Below are 19,034 nucleotides of genomic sequence, written 5' to 3' on the forward strand. Positions count from 1 at the left end.
TTTACAGGGATGATGAGACCCCAGAGAAGGCAGATGGCACTGCCCACTTGCCTGATGGCATCCTCGGGCACTGAAGGGGGCAAAGAATGTTAAACAAAGTAAGAGGGAGTAAAAGAGAGAGGAAAACAGGAAAGGGAAGTATGGGCCTCGATTCTGCAGTCTGGCTCTGCAGTCTGGGTAGCCTCTTCCCCACTCAAACAAACGGAAGCGAAGAAAGGAATCCAGCAACTGGCACAAACCGCTGAGGTTGCTGTGCTCTGATTGGACGGGACTACGGTAGGCGGGACTAGCACAGCCACCAGCACCAGGCGACACAGCAGGCGGAGGTGGAAAGAACTGCCTTTTGGTAGTTAGCTCTGACGTAAACCTAGAGATTCATGGGAACGTCTGAAAATGTGGACTGCCAGAAATTTCAAAGGCAAAGAAAAAAAGACAAAAGTGCGTGGGTCCGTCAATTTGTGTTGTGTGTGAGTTTTTGGTCCAATCGATCTCTGCATAGCAAGGAAAGATGTGACACTCTTTAATCACCTATACTAAGCAGTGTCTTCACTCGAGGCCAGTGAGGATACCTATGTCCCTTTTAAAATCTTAATTTAATGACACTCTATTTGCAACTTCTACTAATAAACTATTTACGGAAAACAGGACAGATAAAGTCTTGTGTTAAATGGTCCTGAATCTCAATGAGAAACGGCTGATACTAGGACTCGACCCTTTCTTTCGCCTTAGATCTACAAATACCCAGCCTTCAGGAGGGCAACCGTTCGTTCAAGAAGCTGAGAGGTAGGTTTAGTGGTTTCACCAAATATTATTTTCATCTTGTGGGTAATATTAGGACAATTTTTAATCAAATTGGGCCTACTAGCAAGTCCATTTAAAACTAAATCATTAAAAAGCCTATTCACTCAGCAGGAAACGCGCCCTGTCTGAAAGAGACCTGCCCTGAGACTATTTGAACACCGTCCCACACAGCTTGGCTTCTCCGTGATACTGTGGGAAGCGAAGTCTTGCAAGCTGTTTCCTAACACCCAGCCAACGGTGCTTACAGGAGTTTGCCTTCCACAGGGCCCTCTACTTTTGTGGCTTAGGAGTGCACCACCAGCGGTATTATAAATTCCAATTGCTCTCTAGAAAGCATGCCTCCTCTTTCCCGGAGACAAGACCTAATTGAGGCCTTTGAGTGCCTCTTCCTTCAGTCTTCACAGGCTTTGGGGAAAATCCTGATCCCCAATGGTGCCTGAACCCACAATCGTGGACAATTCAAACTCCTAAAACCCCCGGTCAGTTCCTAATTTCCATTAACCTTTCCATCCCTCCGACCCAGCTAGAAAGAGAGAGAAAGGAGCCAGAAGGTTGAAGACGACTGAAGAAAGGTTTTAACCGTCAGGTAGTTCTGAGCTCTCAGAGAGAGTGAAGCAGGAGGTGGGTTCTGATGCAGGGAGCTACAGAGCTTATTTTTATTATCTTCCCGGGAGATGGAGACTTTTTATTCCCTCTGCAACTCACAACACTGCTCTGGAGGCCATCCTGAGGACTGTTCCTGAAAGAAAAAAAAAAGTCTGGATTTCTGACCCAGGTCTATCTATAGGTGCCTTTCCCAGACAATCATCCTGATACTCATCTGTCACCTTTGTCACCACCAGCACCGGAACTTACAGGCCGCCAGACTGCCCCGAGGCCAAGCAAGCACAGGGACCCCGCGCCTAGCTACGGGGACTTGGAGGCGCCAGCGCCTGGTGCGTTCTGCGCGGCCCGGGCCGGGAGTGGCGCAGGGCCATGCCCTCCCACGGGCAGCATCGAGGGCCAAGGCCCGTTCAGCCTCACGTTTGCGACGCTGTTTTCCTTTCAAGGCTTCCCATCCGGGAAACCCTCTGTCGCTGATCTGACGGTCGCGAAGAGTCATGAGCACACGGGGAGGGAGAAGCTCTGCAGACCCTGGACCCCGCTTGGCTCGACCTCCTCCTCCTCAGAGCTTGTCCTTGGCTTGCAGCTGCGGAGACCACGCTCGACAGAAGCAGAAAAGCCCCGGGAGCAGGTTCCACGGGAGACCTCGCGGCGGCCGGGGCGCACAGGCTGTCGGAGCTGCAGAGCTCTGGAGCCTTCCGTTAAGAACTTATTAAGTGGGAGGTGGTTAAGAGTTGATCTGTCGCAGAGAGCTACTTACCCCCAGATCTTTGAGATTTTTGAATTACTTTTATTGATCTGTAGACTGTGTTCTTTGGAATGTGACCCCGTCGGACTTCGAGTTAATCAGGAAGCGCTGCCGGGGAGGGTTCCTTGTAATCACCCCCGGACCTACCCCCACCCCCACCGCGGGCACCCTCCCCACCCCACCCTTAATAGCAGCCTGGGCCGTGCCTGGAACCGCCAGCCCTTGGAACCCGCCCCACTGCGCGACCGGGAGCTGTCTGTGGTGCTAGGAAAGAGAACCTGGGAGATCGCCCGGAGGAGGGACAGGCAAGAAGAGGTAAAGAGGAAGAAACAGAATGGCAGCGCACCCAAAAAGGCTCAAAATGGCTGAGGCCTTTCACATTCGAAGCGAGGCAAAGACGTCCTCTGAGTCTTCCCATCCCCCCTTAAGAAAGTGGGGCTAGTTTTCCAACAGCAAACGGCCAGTGACATCTCCCTTTCTCAGACAGCCCTGGAGCCTACCAACACCCAGTCTGGGTTTCCACACCTACTCCCGTTCAGACAGAAGCAAGTTGTCTTCTACAGGCGATATGGAAGAGCACTGGGACCCAACTCAAAAAAAAAAAATACTCAAGTGACAGAGAAGACTAAAGACCCCCCAGAAAGTATTCTCAAACAAAGTGAGAGAAGACTCCTAAAGAAGTTCATCCAGGGTCAGCCCTGGAGATGACCCCATTCGCCCACAACTGCCTGTGGTCAGCCACCAGGACACAGGGTGGGCCAGCTTCCCCCAACAAGGGTTCAAAGCTGCCCAGGAAAGCCTGGTTTATCTTCTCCTGACCTGTTTGTGTGTGGTGAAAAGTCAGGGCTTGTTCTCCAAGCTTGCTGACTTCAAGCCCTGCCTGGCTTTTTCTTCCAGTGTATTCTTTGTAACCTCATGGTTTAACAAGCACTGAAGTTTCCCTAGCCCTGGGGAGGGCTTTTCCCAATGTTTTTAGAAAGTTAAAAATATAACCAACCAAACTAGTCCCAAGCCACCTTGTTTAAGGGGTGGGAGTCGAACTTACTCTCCTGATGGGTTGCCTAGGCAGAGGCAGATTTTGGGTGGGAGGAAGGGATAGACTTTGTTTAAGGATAAACTGGGTTGTTTTTTTTTTTTTTTCAGCAACACAGGAAATTGGCTGTCTAATTTGCACTGTGTGGGCTTTTCCTTTCAAGAGGGGGGGGAGCAAAAATAAATTGATACAGGGTGGTAAATATATTTTCTGGGGCTGGAGCCAAGCAGCAAGTGTTACTTTGCAAATTATTGAAAATAGCTTGGTTGGGCTGCAGTGACTGGCTGCTGGCCAGAGAGTTTAACCTCTTCCTTAACAAGTAGATTACTGATTATTTATACTGCACTTGCCAGACTCCCCTGGCTGATCCCGGGCCAGCAAGCCTCAAGGATGGACCTTTTGAGGTGTTTAAGCATCTCTCTGAAACAGGTCCATTTTCCTGTGTTCTGGTGGGAGGCAAAGAATTCACCAGGAGTTGCTGTTTGTCTAGACTTAGTCCAGAGACCAGCCACGGTTTGCCCTTCAGACAGCTGAAAGACAAAAAGTGCAGCTACCCCCCAATGACAGCCACTCAGGCAAGTCCTTAGCCAGCTAAGTCTCCTGTGGAAAGACATATTCCCTTGCCCTTCCATTCTTACCTCACAGCCCCCTAATTTTAACTGGGAAAGCACAAAAGCACGAAGGGAACCACACACACACACCCTTGTAAAGGAATGAACTAGTTTTGTTCTTGACTTGTAAGCAGTATTTTCCAGACTTGGGATTTTAGGATACCTGGAAAGGTCTCTTTTGCAGCCAGGTTGAAGGAGAGAAAGGAACTTGGTACCCAACTTTCTCCCCAGAACAACTCCTCTTGCAACACCCAATCTCAGGATCTGTGTTGAACAGCAAGTAGCCAAGACCAAAACAAGTGGAGAAAAGAAGGGTGGACATTTTCAAACACGTGGTTTAGGAGATGCGAGAAAACTAAATTATAGAGAAAGGTGAACCTGCAGAAATTTCGATGTAGGCAAAACAGTTCCAACCATCAGTGGAAAGAGCTACCCAGGCACTGACCACCCACAGAGCCAAGTTCAAGCTTGAGGGGGAATGACCAGGGCTGACTCCCCAGCAGGGGGGGGCGAAAGGGCCACTGGCCAAAGCCTTGCCTCGGAAAGTTTGCTCTTACATTCCCCTACCAGACACTGGATAACTCCACGGAGACCTGTGCTCTCCTGGGCAAACTTCTTTGGCCCTGAATTTACCAGACACGGTTCCAGTGTGAACAGAAGATATTTAGCGTCCTCACACCTAAGAAAATGATTTTATAGGCCTAGGCAAATCATCACAAACTATTAAAACTTGATTTTTGCAAAATCCAACCAATGCTAGGATGCGCCAGGGATGTCCGTTGCGTACCCAGGCTTTGGACCGTTCCACGGAACAGGGTGACATCCTATTTCCCACCACGTCCAGCTGTCTGAGTTTGTCCCCGCTCAGCAGAAAAAAAAATAAAAATAAAAATAGAATTTAGAAGGGCCAACCCAGACTCTAGTTAGAATTATAAAAAGACCAAGACCGTTTTGATTCAACTGATGAGCTGGGGTGAAATCTGCAAGCCACTCCCTAATTAGCCTTGGTCTGATGCAGGCGCCCGAGGCCATTTCCTCCTTGTTCTCTCTCCTCTCTCCTTTCTCCTCTGTCCTCTCTCCTCTCTCCTCTCTCCTCCCGTTTTCCTTCCCACCCCTCTTCAGTTTACATTTCCACATCACTACATTTTTTTTAACTTTTTTTTTTAAACCGAAGTTTAAAGCCCCAAGCTAAGTTGGAGGCCAGGTCTGGACGTGGATTAGCTGCTTCTCTGGCCTCTTTGTCAGAGCGCTGAGACTGGAGAGTGCTCACATAGGAAGGATCAGGTTCCCCACCCCCACACCCCCACACCCCCAACCCCACTGCTGAGGAAGGGACCTGACACTAAGTAGGAACATGAATAGCTCTGTAGCTGTGTAGTTCAGTCTGTCCCTCAGCCCCACAGTTTTTTTTAAAGCAATCCTTAATGCTCGATTTGGTAGAGTCCGCCTGGCCTTGGGCACCTGCAGCCCCAAATCAAGCTGTGGCTCTGGTACACGCGGGGGCACACACACACACACACACACGCGCGCGCGCGCGCGCGCGCGCGAGGACCTCAAGGGCCTCCTCTCTACAAGCTGGGCAGGGTCTTTCATTTTGGGTGCCAGCCCTTCCAGAAGCACAGATAAAAGGCTTGGCCAGCTTGTCTCAACTAGAGTTTGACGTCGTGTTCCCGCTTCGCAGATCCAAGCACAACTCATTAGGGCGAGAGACTAGGTGAGGGGCTGGGGAGGCTAGAAGGTCGCCGTTGGGGGACTAAGAAGGCAAGGATCAAAGCGGCGACAAGGGTTTGTTAGCGGGGCACTCGGCGTCCCCCGGGGATTCCTAATTGCTCGGCCCACAGCCTCCCGCTCGCAGGCTGTCCGGCAGTGCGGGCGCCCAGCCGCAGGCGGCTGAACAGCTGCAAGGCCGGCCTAGTGTCCGCCTGCCGCCCAGCTCCTGCTGGCTTCGCTGGCCAGTGCTCGGGGACACTCTCAGCCCCAGGAAGAGCTCTAGAAAGGGAGGGGAACGCTGACGAATCCACACACACCGCAAAATCTACACATCTAAGCGGGAACAGCAGGGAAACTCAGCTGCCTACTTAGTTAGCACTAACAGACCACAAACAAGCGTTCGTTCTTTAAACCATTCTTCGAAAAAGGCAGACACTACACAGTAGTCTACATGGCTCAGAAGAGGCGGGCACCTGGAACGGAGCAGGCTGTCTACAAGCCAGATCCTGAGTCTGGACAGATCCTGTACACTACTACTGGAGGGATATTTTATGCGCCCAGGTTACTCGTTTCATAATCGGTGCATTTTTTTAAAAAGTAAAATCAGCTCCCTGGGATTTCATCGCTTGTTAAAAAAAGATAAACTTTATTTTTGTAATTTTCAATCACAAAAAATCTATACTTTTGTCTAAGCATTTATTTTACTGAATCAAAAAGACATGAAAAGAAAACTCATGTTATAACTGACGTATATAAGTGACTCTTTTTTGGACAACATATAATAAATATGATATATCACTTATCGCTCAGTCTTTCAAATGTACATTTTTTTCATATTATGTAGCATGCCACTTTTCAAAAAGAAAAAAAAAAAAAAGCTCATGAGAAATCAGTGCAAAGTTCTCCGTCACCCTCCTCTGCTCTGAGGCAGACCGGATGTCCAGGGTACCATTTTCTGCCTGGGGGGTGGACTTCAGGCTTCTGTCCAGCAACAATTTTCTCTGCCCGAAGGCTCCTCTCCATCCCTTCTCCCATCCCCTATTAGCCCCCCCCCCTCCCTCCCTGCTGCTTGTCCCTAAAGTCATTTTTTTTTTCAAAAAAAAAAAAAAAAGAACTCGAGGGTTCGTTTTTGTGTGTGTGGGTGGGTGGGTGTTTTCACTTACTGGTTGCACTTTCAGTGGGGTCAGTATTTTCTCCAGTCACACTGTTGGGGAGCTTTGCGGCCCTGCCTCTGAGGGGGCAGATGGAGAACAGAGGGCTGGCCGGTCCTTGGGGACCCCAGCCCACCGGTGAGCTCCCCCCCTTTACTCGTCTGCCTCTATTCCTGTCGGTTTGGTGCGGGGAGAGGCGGGGCAGCTGTCCGGGGCCGGGTGGAAACCTGGAGGGCTGCTCGGGCTGCACTGTCCCTCCTTCCTCACCGGGGATGCGGGGTGCCTGGGATGGGGTTGGACAAAGGGTTGAGGGCCGGCTGTCCCCCAGGCCCCAGGCCGTGGATGAGCACGCGGGGCACCAGTGGCCGCTGCAGCTGCGGATGGGGTGCAGGAGGAGTTCGGTACATGCTGCTGTACATGGCCGCGGCCGCCGCTGCCGCCGTCGTGCTGTCCACGCTCCCCAGCAGGCTTGGGTGGTAGAAATAAGGCGACGGAAACATCCTCTGCAGCGCGGAGTAGTTCCCGGCCTCGGCAAGCAACTCCAGGCCCACTGCAGTCTGCCGCTTCCACTTGGTTCTGAAAGAAATCGGGTGGGCGCGGGCGGCGGCTGCGGAGGACGATCCCGGCACCGTCCCCGCAGCTCCTCTCTCTCTCTCTCCTACCCTCCCTACTCAAGGAAGGCCTGGGGAACCCCAAATGCAGGTCTCCTTCCCCCGCTTCACCCACACGCTCTTAGGACGGCCTAAACCCGCAATCAGTTCTCCAAACTACATCTTCCATGTGGAGGTGGAATCATACAAGCTTCGCTGCCTTCTCTGGCCCTCTGCCCTACTCTCTGCCCCCACGATTTAATTACGTCCTGCAACTTTCCTGGGGGCCAAATGAGATCCCATCTCTCCACCAGCCGCTTTCCTTAGGTTCCTCCAATTCTCCTCCAATGTTCTCCGACCGGAGATCTCTAAAAGGTTGGCTCTCGGCCCCTCCCCCATCGCACCCAAGGAAACCAAAACCAGAAACAAAGGGCAGCTGATACTCCGGGTTTGCACTCTCCAAGGCTGCCGGGACAATTCTTCCTTAAGTCTGGCCAGGCAGTACAGGCTTAGGGCAGCAGGGCGACAAGGTTCAAAACTGGAATTCGTTTGAGAGTGAGCTCTCCCTAGGGAGCGGTGCCTCCTGACCACTCTAGGTGAAAGGAAATGGATCTCAAGATATTTTTCTCCTTAAAGAGAAAGTAGTGCTTAAACCTCGTGATCCACTTTTTTTGGGCCTCCCCTCTCCCCACTGCACCGAGCTAGGAGAGAGGTTTTTACTCAAACGCCCTAGGAAGGCAGACAGGCTTGGTGGGGCATCTATACCCAGCAGTTCCAGCCAAATTAATAAACATGTCGCTGGTTTTAAATTGGCTACAGATGACACTAATGTTCTCCGACAGAATTAGGGTGGCTGAAACCGTATGTAATGAGACAGAAAATTATGGTAAGATGACAACTGGACGGGCATTTCCAACCCCACTTATGAACGATTAGGACACAAACGACAGAGGGGGCAGAGAATTGAGCCCAGAGAGTTTATCACCAGGTGTGGAAACGGGACTTAACCTCAACTCCTATCGCCCAAGTCTGTCCCTAGCCTCCAGGGTGAGGCCAGACACTTTCCTAATGTCTTCTTTTAATCAGTCGTGTGGGATAGAGTTTGTGCCCTCCTCCCCACCCTTTCTCTTTATGAGACTGCAGAAACAGCCAGGACAGGGGACAGACATCCCCCGCCCCCTCCCCCGCGTACACTCGTGGATGTTCAACCAGCTGCCTGAATCTCCAGCCCAAGGCCTCCAGTCCAATTCGAACCCAGATGGGCTTCCCTGGTCTTCTAAGTCGTCACAACCAAGGCTTGGACCTGGGCTTTCCCAACTGCCTAACATTTAAGCCAAGGCTGGTGGGGCAGCTCTGTAGAGACTTCAATAGCTAGGTCCTGTGGCCTGGTGCAGACATTTGGAGCCCGCCTGTGGCAGTTCTAAGGGTACTCTGTGCACACAGACTTATCCTGGGTGTCAGCTACACAGATATTTCAATCTGAGTGTAGCTTGGTCTGTTTGAGGACAAAATGGGGGAAACTGTGGCACCGAGAGTTTCGGAGGGAAAAGAACCGAATGTTAAGACATTTAGAGCACAAAAGTATTCAACCCTCCCGTGCCCTTAGCCGCTCCCATTTGGATGTGTGCCTGACCTCTGCCTGAAAGCGCCCACTACAGACCCTCTGACTCTGTCTCCAGAGGGCGGGAGAGAAAGCGTTAAGGACCTGGCTGGCAGGGACTCGGCAGCTCTCCTCACCTGCGGTTCTGGTACCACGTCTTGACTTGGGTATCAGTGAGGTTGAGTGCGGCCGCCAGGTCCATGCGGTCCTGTACACTGAGGTACTTCTGCCGCTCAAAGCTACGTTCCAGCTGATTGAGCTGGTGGTCCGAGAAAGCTGTCCTGGCCTTTCGAGGTTTCTTGGCTCTCACAGGGGGACTCTCTCGGCTACTTGTAATCTCCCGGTCTCCTTCCTCCTTTGTTCCTAGGGTAGAAACAGCGACAGGGCTCTGTAAGTCAGCCTGAACCTCAGAAGAGAGGAGTGCCCACCTGGCATACACCTCCACACACACCCCACACCCTTTATTGGGCCTTGGAGAGCAGAGAGGCCCAAGAGAGTTTAGAGTGTGTTTGATCTCCTGTTTCTAGTTTTCTCTGGTCTGAGATCTGAGAGGAGGTTGCATGCCCCCTCTTTATTGTTTTCAGAGGGACGCTCTTTATTAGGTACTCTCCAAAGCCTGTCTGCCCTGTTCTCAAGACAGACAGACGCTGTCATGCTGCTCTAATGTTTTTCCCGATAGCTGGAACTTAGATGCCTTTGTTTCTTTTCGAGATGCATTTGGAAAATGTTGGACTCAAGCTTTCTGCAGACCTCCTCTGTCTCGGGTCCTTTGCAAACCTCAGAGAGAACATGTCACCCAGTGTCACCCAGACACTGAACTGAGCTCAGAAAACACTTGAGCCCATCCAGGTGACAGCGCAGAAATTTCCGGGTCCTGTTTGTCAACTTTGGTTTTCTGCTGAAATGCTGGGAAATCGATATGTCAATCCCCCTCTGTTTGTACCGGTTTGTGCAGTCCTCCTTGATCTTCCCTGCAGGAAGAACAGTAATCTCTCTAATTGACCCACTGGGGAGGTTGGTGAACGAGAAATAGCCAGACCAGACTGTACATCTGTTTGGGGCACTATTATGCTAATGCTATAAGCAGTAAAGTGAAGAGCCCGCGTCCTACCTTCTAGACAGCAATCTTTACCAGAGAATTAAGCATTAATAACTTATTATTATTATTATTATTATTATTATTATTATTATTATTATTATTATACCAGTAAAGAGGGGGGCCTCCCTGTGTTTTAAAATCTTTTGCAATGCAAAGACCAGAACAGCTACTTTTGAAATTGAAATTGTCCAAAAAGAAAACAGATTACTAAAAGATAATTTCCACTGTTGTCTTGATTTTACAAAACCATTCAGTTCCATGAAATTTAGTTTTCGTAAATATTTTGTTATTGGAGAGGGCCAGAAGAAGGGTACTGGTGAGAAAGGTGTTCTTAAAAACGGACTATGGTTTTCTGTATTAATCGCCAGCCAGTAAAAATAAATTGCTCCTGTAATAATGTTGGAAAAATTTCCAACGTTAAATCAGACAATTCCTGTGGTAGCATTTAGAAAATAATGGGGGGGGGTGGATGGCATTTGGAAAATATTAGGGTGGTATTTGCATTCAAAAATAAACATCGAATTGTGGTCACAGACCTAGACAACCACAGCTATCTATCAGCTTCTCTCCACCCCCTCCCACTCCCCATTCCCAAGGTCTCAGCTAAAAGAAAAAAAAAAAAAAAATCCCAAGTCCGCCCCTGTTTTCAACGAAAAGTGTCTCCCATCCTATCTCTCCCAGCTGCCACCCTCTTCCCAGCACATTTAAAATTAAGAAAACAAAGAACAGAGCTGGATGGCGGTGAAGGTCGCGGGGCAGAAATGTAACCCACAGAACTTAAGGTGCGTTGCTGAATCGCAAGCCTAGGCCCCTCTCCTTCGGCGGGCGGTCACTCAAGTGACCCGGGCAGCTCCGGAGCAACTCACCGTGGCATTTGATGTCGCTCTGGGAGTCTTCCCTCTTGTCCAGCTTGGTTTTGCTGTCCTCCTGCTCCAGCTTTGGCCTGAAGCTCTCGTGCGCCGCGTTGCTCTCCTGCTTCGGGGTGTGATGAGGAGAAGAAACGCTGGTGCTGTAGGGTGCACAAGCCGCCAGGGGTTTGCTGTCTCCCAAGATGTCCTTAATTAAAAAGGAAGAGGTGGAAGTCCTGGGGGCCGCGGCGGCCGAGCCCAGTTGCTGGGCTGCAGACTGCGGCTGCGGCGGCGGTTGCTGTTGGGGCGAAGGCTGCAAACTTTGCGCGGGGGGCGCGGACGGTGGCGGTGGCTGTTGGCCGTGGTGGAGGTGATGGTGATGCTGGGGTCCGTCTGTCACAAGATGCGGCTCCGGGGGCTCCAGGGTGACCGAGATCGGTGAAGAGGGCGCCGTTCCCACGGTATCAATCTCCGAACAGGGTGACGGGGTGGCCTGGCTCCTAAAATCCGTGGTCCTCGCTTCACAGAGCGATCGGAAATCTCCGTTCATGATGCCAGGACTGCCGGAACCGGCACCGGACAAAATCGTGTCTATTCCAAAACTCGACCCGCTGGCCCCTTCCATTGCTGTCATTTCTACATGAGGTCCACGCCACTCCGCGGATCAGCCGCCTCCGGGACCAAACAAGGGAAACTATCGATCGTAAAACAAAATAGACACTAAAAAACGTTGACACTGCTTTAAAAAAAAAAAGTGGGGCGGGAATGAAGGATAATGGGGAGGTGGCAATTGGTGGGCACTTTCGATTCAACTTTCCCCCCTTATACGAAAAGTAAAAAGGAAAAAAATGAGAGGGGAAAGCCCCCAAATGCCACAAGAAGGAGGGTGCGCTCCGCTGGACCACCGCGCACGTGGGCGGCGGCGGCGGCGGCGGCCCCGCACCGAGGCTAAGATGCTGGCCGCGGGAGCGACCCGCCGCCGCCACCTGCACCGCCACCGCCGCCGCCTGGGTCTGCCCACAGCCCGATCCCGGGCGGCGGCGGCGGCGGCCTGGGCAGGTGCAGCGACCGCTAAGCCCAGGCGGCCCCGGAGGTGACCGCCGTGCGTGACCCGGCCGTCCCGGAGTCGAGTTTCTGAACTTTGTTGGAAAGTTGCGGAGCGAACGCGGCCGCCACCGCCCCGGGAGGAGGTGAAGCAGCGAAGGAGCAAGCGCGGGCGCAGGAGACCGCGGACAGGCGGCGCCCGGCGACTCCCGCCGCTGCCCCGCGCGTTGGCTTGTCATCCGCGGGCTCGCGGGCGGCGCCGACCCCTCCCGTGACGTCACGGCCCCCGCCGCCGCTCCCCGCCCGCGCCCCCGCCGCCTGGGCCCCGCGCCCCATTGGCCGCTGCGTGCCAGCGAGCGACGCCGGCGTGCCGGGAGCCAATGGGCGCGCGCCTGGCCAGCCCGTCAGCAGCGCGCCTCGAACCCCGCTGCTCTTTTGAGAACCCGAACCTCGGTGTGCCCGCAGCCCTGAGCCCAACGCCTACTCCAGGGGTCCAAATGGTACCCACTGTAACCAGTGCCCGGCCAGGGAGATGGGGAGAGGCCAGAGGGGGCCCTGGAGAAGGGAACCCCTGGGCGGGACGCGGGGACGCGGTACCCCGAACCTTAGATGTGCCCGTGCTAAGTGTTGGAGGGTGAGTGGAGAGGCCGCGAAGGGCAAAAGGATCCCGCGGCTCCCGGTGGCCTGCAGCGCGGCCACGCTCGCACGGTTCCCAAGCACGCTTGAGCAGAGCGGAAACACGAGGAGCAGGGGAAGGGGGTGCTAGGGGACCCCACGGGGAAGTGTTTGACACCCAGGACCAGAGCTCCGCACGCGCCTGCAGCCCCTGAGCTCCGCTCTCCCTGCAGGAGCCGGTGCACTCCAGCTCGGTCCAGCCAGGTAGCAGATCCAGCAGAGGCGCAGAACCCGGGCTACATCCTTGACTCCCTGTCGGGGAGGACCCGGCCTTTGGCTCCGAATCTCGCTTTGTCTCCAGCCAGAGCCGGTGCTGGCAGAAATGCCGGGCCAAGCACTTTCTCCCGAGCCGGGATAAACCCGGGGCAGAGGCCTTCTCCAGCTGCGAGCAGCTGCGGTTCCCCGCGGTGTCCGGCTGCTGTGGGACCCCGGGAACCCGGTGGCCAGTCCAGCCTGCGCCCCCGCCGCTCCTCCCTCCGTGCTTCCGTGCCCTCCCCACTGTGGCAGGCCGCGTTTTGGGAAAGGAAACAGTCACCGCGGATCCATTTGGGACCTGGAGCGCGACTGTGACGCCGCCGCCTTGTCGGAGGGTATCAACTTGCGTTCTTTTTTCCAGGACGTCTCCAACCTGTCTCTTGTTGAATGTCAGAGTAATGGGAAGCGCCAGTGACAAGACGGCGTATTACTCCTGATTAAGTGCCGTGTCAACCTAATTAGCAGAGTAATTATAAGGTGCTAATGAATGATTCAAAGTTCTTTGAGTTACATTTTACTCCAAATTACCATTTTTAAGAACCTTATGAATCTGAGTGGTTGGCATCGTTTCCGTGCCTGTGTAGAATGATGTCAGTAAAGGACGGGGTTTAGTCACGATAATGGACATCGCTTTCTTTTCTTATTTTCTTTTTTCCTTTCCTTTTTCTTTCCTCTTCTCTTCTCTTCTCTTCTCTTCTCTTCTCTTCTCTTCTCTTCTCTTCTCCTCTCTCTCTCTCTCTCTCTCTCTCTCTCTCTCTCTCTCTTCTCTTTCTTTCTTTCTTCCTTTTTCTCCTTGCTGAGGACCCTCTTGAGAGGTATCCCGGAGGCAAATGACCTCCTGAGATCTTGCTTCCTCCGGTTGTGAGTCCCAGATCTGGAAAATGGAGGTGGGTGGTGATTCCTCCTAAGGACATCTAGGTCTTTGATCCGGTGGAGAGGGGTGGGGGTGGCGTTATTTTGAGAGAATGTTGAGCTGTTTCCTACCATCGTGGTGTCATTTATCGTCCTGCTGTCTCTGAAAAAGAACGGAGGCTACCAAGGCGTACACATCCAGACCGCTCTCTCCTTTCTCAGGAGGCGAGCAGACATTTACTTATCTGGGAACTGGGGTTGTTGTGAGCTGAAGCCAACCAAGACGCTGGTTGCCTGAGGGATCCGGGAACCCCTCTATAGCCACGTGGCTCGCCCCGTGGGTGGCGACCGGCCTGTCTACCCTGGAGTCTCAGAGTCTTTAGCCTTTGGTGCCAGAACTAGGTGCTGGCCCTGCAGACCCTCCCAAGTTAGGCCTTGGCCTTCCCTTCAAAGGTTGTGACCACGAGCTGGGGTCTGATCTCACTGAGGCAACTGATCTCAGACTCCAAGGGCCCGGATGGGATGGACGGCCTTGGCACCCTGAGCCTCTGGCACAGTTGACAGTGCATGGGTGCCTGGGCTGCAGGAGAGTGCGGGCAAATGATACTCTTGCTTCCTGGTCGGTTATTGATTAGAGTTTCCTTTCTGACATCACCCAACAACAATCCAAATGAAGCGCTCCTTCTCTCGCTGGGGGCCCCAATTCACAGCCAGCTTTCGGAAGCGAGGAGGGGAGGAAGCATTTAAAAATCCAGCACTGACGGCCCTGCACAAATCAATTATTCTCGACCTTGATAAATAATTCATTTAAGCCTGTTTTTGTTTTGTTCCAACGCCGACAATGACTCAAGAGCCCAAAGGCTGACGGCACAGCTTGCGCGGGGCAGGTCGGCAGGGTGTTTTTCTTGGAATAATTCGCAACATTGGCAGGGAGGCGATGGGGATATGATCTACGAAAAGATGGAGAGGAGGGCGTGTGTGTGTGTGTGTGTGTGTGTGTGTGTGTGTGTGTGTGTGTGTAGGGGTTGGGGGTTCCATGTTTCATGAAACTCCAAAGCAAATTCAGTAGGTCCCAGCTATAATGGTTCCGATTATATTTTGAAAGAAAAGTCAACATCAAATATTCTAGGGCTGGAGAGGTTAGCTCTTAGTCTCCCGAAGCAATTGTGGTGAGGAGAATATGTGATTGGGGTCCCAGGGAATGCGAGGAATGTCCTCAAAAATCAAAGGGGACAATCTTAATGAACAAATCCCCCAGAGCTAGGGTTAACTTTCCTCAGTGCTTCCCCCACCCCAGATACATATCTGTTTTGTTATCATTTTTTTAAAAAAGAGAGTATATGTAATGTATACCCAAAAAGGCATTTTGTGGCAAAAAGAAAAAAAAAAACCTCACTTTTCATCTCCAAAAAAATCAAAATCCATCGGGGTGTGGTGATGCATGCCTTTAATCCTGGTACTCTGGAGGCAGAGGCAGACCTCTAAGTTCTAGGCCAGCCCGATCCACACAGTGAGTTCCAGGACACCCCGGGCTATTTAGAGAGACCCTGTCTGGTGGGGACACAGATTTATTTCTCTTGTTTTCAAGGAAATAGATATGATGCGTTAGCTGAGTTTTAAACACAGGAAAATCACGTGCTAAACTAACATAAATGTACGAATAATCTTCTACCTCCAGATGCTCATTGTCTTTTTGTCTTTCTTTGAAAAAAAAAAGATACCTAAACTGGGGGAGGTTTTTTTGTTTTGTTTTTTTGTTTTGTTTTTTTGTTTTTTTTGTTGTTGTTGTTGTTGCTCAGAAAGCAGTTTATTTGCTAACTGTGAATAACAGAGACCCAATTTCATTCCTGGTTTTTCAGAACACATCAATAAACAGCGAAGTTACCCCCCCTCGTCCCCCAAGAATGATCCAAACACAAACCATGAGTTTTGTGTGCTTAACTTTGAGATTCTTTTAAACTGGAACCTCGGGTTTTTAATAGATTTTAATTTTGATGAAATTCACCAACAAATTATGATGAACTTGAAATTGTTGTTTCTTGTCTTATATCCACTTGAGCACTTAAAGAATCTCTGTAACAGGGCCCGCTGACAGACATGGATGCAAAGGCTCCTTTCTCCACTGGGCGGCGCCAAGAACCCCAATCTGAGGTACCCTCCTATTGTTTCTTTCTATAAAAGACGCAGGACACACAAATAGGCTCTCCACAATCCAAGGCTGATTCCGAACCTGTGGCCTGACCTTGCAGTCTCATGGTTGGGCTCTTGTGGAAGGTTCCTTTCTCTTTTTACAGCCTATTAATACATTTCCAACTTCTTTAGGTGCCGATGTATATCTGCTTAGAAAAATGACCTATTAAAGAGAGAGAGAGATGAAAATAAGGAAATGGAGTCTTTTCTTCACTCTGGTCCTTAGACTGAAACCGGGAGAGTGGAGACTGGGAGCAAAGGGTCAAAGGTTAAAAAACAAAAGCAACAAAGTTATTCTAACAGAAAGGAGTTGAAATGATAATCTGTGAGATTTGATAGTTTTGAGAGGTAATTCTGACATCCTAAAATTTACAGAAGTTATCACTTTACCAAAACATTAAAGCTGGCAAGTTGGGAAAGAAACTTATGTATGTATTGGAGACGTAGTTGTGTGGTCATGGGGCACTCAGAGGAAACACTAGAGGAGAAAGAGAGTTGGGCCTCTTCTGCCAGCTTCCTGGTAAGGCCTTTAACACCCCCTTCCACCGAGGCCCAGCATTTTCAGCCAGGGGCAGTAGCCACCATACTTTCTCCTCATCCATCCCATTCGTGTATTGGTTAATAAACATTACTGGATGTGCGTTCTACGACAGGTGCTTGTGTGTTTTGGGAATTGTCACAATGAACTTGGTACAGTGGGAGTTCAACAGAAGGCGGGAAGTCTCACGGGGGGGGTACAGTAGGAAGATTTTCTATACAAGAAGCAGGAACAGGACCCTGGGATGTATCTCGAGTAGTGGGACCCAGGAAGATTTATACGGTAGCTAAAGGTAAGGTGGTGCAAAGCCATCCACGAATGGACCAGGACTGGGCTACAACCAGCAGGTATATGCTGGCTCAAGAGATCTCTCTTGAATGGCAGGAGACAGAGGAGGTGCAATCGCAAGCAACCCCCATACCTGCACCTCAGAAAGTATAGCAGGGCACACATTTTTCAGTTTACGTCCAGGACGTATAGTCCAGCAACCCTTCCAGAAGAACAGAGTCATACCCCCTTTCCCCACTCTCACCCCAGCTTTTTTTTTTTTTTTTTTCCTTTTAGATTGCCAAATTTTTGAAAACTAGATGATCTTAGCAGGTCCAAGAAAACTCCGCTTCAAATTCAAGGGCGAAAGAAGGGGTGACAACGGGAAACCGTGGGGGAAGAAACTAGGGGGTCGCAGGGAGGAAAAGTAATTTCACTCTAAACTGAACCATTGTCCACTGAGAGCAGCTCCTGGAGACGTTTAAAAAGCCACCGTGAGGCACAAAAATAAAGGAACCCTGCCATCTATGAAATGCTTCTGATATCAATTCCTGAGGTTAAAGACATTGGAGAGGCTGCGACGAAGGAATCCTGGGGGCGAGGGGATGCCAATCAGAGGAGAAATTCATTTACGACGTTAATTAACAAACGGCTAATTAAAACGGCACTTTGAGCGCTAATCAATCGCCTTATTAAGTAAGAGTCATCACTGGAACAAATTGGAAGCTCCCCGCCCAGTCCCCAGCCATGGCGCAGGCGGGGCTGGGCTCCCAGATCTAGCACTGCGGGTGGGAAACTGTCTGCTCTCTCACTAGACAGCGGACAGCAAAGCTCTCCTGGTCTGGGCTTAACGCCTGTGGAACCTCCTGCCGGTGCCCCAGGAGGGTAGGGACTGGACAAGTCTAGAGGGCCGTTTGTAGTACAATCGCTCTCTCTTGGGAGTAAGGGGTTCGTTGCATAGAAAAGCAGCGTTTCCGCTGCAGAAACACCAAGTTTGTCTGGGAAAGAGCTCATCTCCGACCTGACAGCAACACGCAGCGGGGGCCGCCAGCAGTGGAATGAGGCAGTTCAGCCTGAGAGGGGGCGCTCTCGGCCCAGGATCCCGCAGTCCCATTCCCCCAGCCGACCCACCACCCTATGATGATGAAAATTCCCGGGACCTTCCCCTGGTGTGACCCAAAAATAGGAAAAAGAGGACCCATTTTAAGAACAAGACACAGCCACCTCCTAGGAGCTCCATAGGAGAGGGTGAGTGTTCTGGGAGGGAAGAGTGAGGGACAGTGATGGTCTGGACCACTGATACACACACACACACACACACACACACACACACACACACACACACACACACCAGCCTGCCTGTGCGTGCCTCTCATCTAGCTTCTCCGTGGTCAGGCCCCGCAATCTTGTAAGAAGTAAGACTTAGAATACTTATTTTGAGGAGCCTTCCTCATTTTCTAATTGTTTATTGCCCGTTTTTCACCATAATCCCAAGAGAAAATCTTTAGTAATAAGAGGGGGGACTGTGAATTTAAATGCTAATTAAGCAGTCTCCGCTCCCCCCCCCCGCCTCCCCGCCCCCAGTCATCCCCAACTCCACCTGCCTGGTAGTTTGTGTTCAGACTGAACGTGGGGCGCGCCCAGTGTAACATTCCAGAATTACAGAAAGGGGCACAGTCAAAAGAGACCTGGGTGGACTTCAGCCTGATTTGCTCCTTGTTAGCTTCATTTGAGGAAGGGGGTGGGGAGCATATTTGGAAGAGGGTTTTTGGAGTAGTGGGTGGTGTGTAGCTTGGCCCAAGGATTGGCTTACGTGCTTGAAATGACACATAGATGTCTGAGCTGGCCTTGGGTTTGCCTTTCTCCCGGAGGTGCGCCTGATCGCATCTGCTGTTGGATCTGAGCTTGCTCCGGGTGTCCCGGGAGAACCGGAAGAACGGCTCCCCTGTGCAAAGTTCAAAAGCATTAATATTTTCATCGTATTACCATTATTCAATATAATAATATTTGCTCGGTTAGCGGCACTAATTAGGCCACATTAAAACCGCAGTGTCTCCCTAATGGTGCGTAATGTGCCCACACTCACATTTTTCTCTCTGAGGATGGGCGGCTGGCAGGCAGGGGAGGGGAGATCCGCAAGGAGCCGGGCTGAATTCGGGTGTGAAGCCCCCGCCCCCAATACACATACACACACACACATACACACACACATACACACACACACACACACAGCACGCATATACACACACGCGCGCGCGCGCGCGCGCGCGGCTGGGCGTCTGCCGGGTGGCACCAACCTCTCCACGCAGTCGATCCGACCCAAACCTCACGCTGGGCCCTGAGCCCAGCGCCAGGCAGCCTCCTCCTCCGCCTAACGCTTTGAACTCTCCTCATTGATTTTTGTTTCCCTTCCTCCATT

General features: G+C 51.5%; 1 protein-coding gene across 1 annotated transcript; it reads right to left on the reverse strand.

Moving 5' to 3' along the window:
- Positions 1–6,590: 6,590 nt before the first annotated feature.
- On the reverse strand, positions 6,591–11,714 carry Barhl2 (BarH like homeobox 2). Its single transcript, XM_032916923.1, has 3 exons — positions 10,813–11,714; positions 8,985–9,210; positions 6,591–7,233 (listed from the first exon to the last, which is right to left on the reverse strand). The coding sequence occupies exons 1-3, from the start codon at positions 11,426–11,428 to the stop codon at positions 6,921–6,923; spliced, it is 1,155 nt and encodes a 384-aa protein (XP_032772814.1). The 5' UTR covers positions 11,429–11,714; the 3' UTR covers positions 6,591–6,920.
- Positions 11,715–19,034: the final 7,320 nt, after the last annotated feature.

Source organism: Rattus rattus, chromosome 11, assembly GCF_011064425.1.
Source record: "Rattus rattus isolate New Zealand chromosome 11, Rrattus_CSIRO_v1, whole genome shotgun sequence".
NCBI lineage: Eukaryota > Metazoa > Chordata > Mammalia > Rodentia > Muridae > Rattus > Rattus rattus.

Excerpts from the sequence above, each read along its gene's own strand:
- Barhl2 (XM_032916923.1), bottom strand. The coding sequence starts at position 11,428 with ATGACAGCAATGGAAGGGGCCAGCGGGTCGAGTTTTGGAATAGACACG. Across the intron at positions 9,211-10,812 it reads GAGCGACATCAAATGCCACG|GAACAAAGGAGGAAGGAGAC; the intron begins GTGAGTTGCTCC and ends TTTCTACCCTAG. Across the intron at positions 7,234-8,984 it reads ACGTGGTACCAGAACCGCAG|AACCAAGTGGAAGCGGCAGA; the intron begins GTGAGGAGAGCT and ends GATTTCTTTCAG.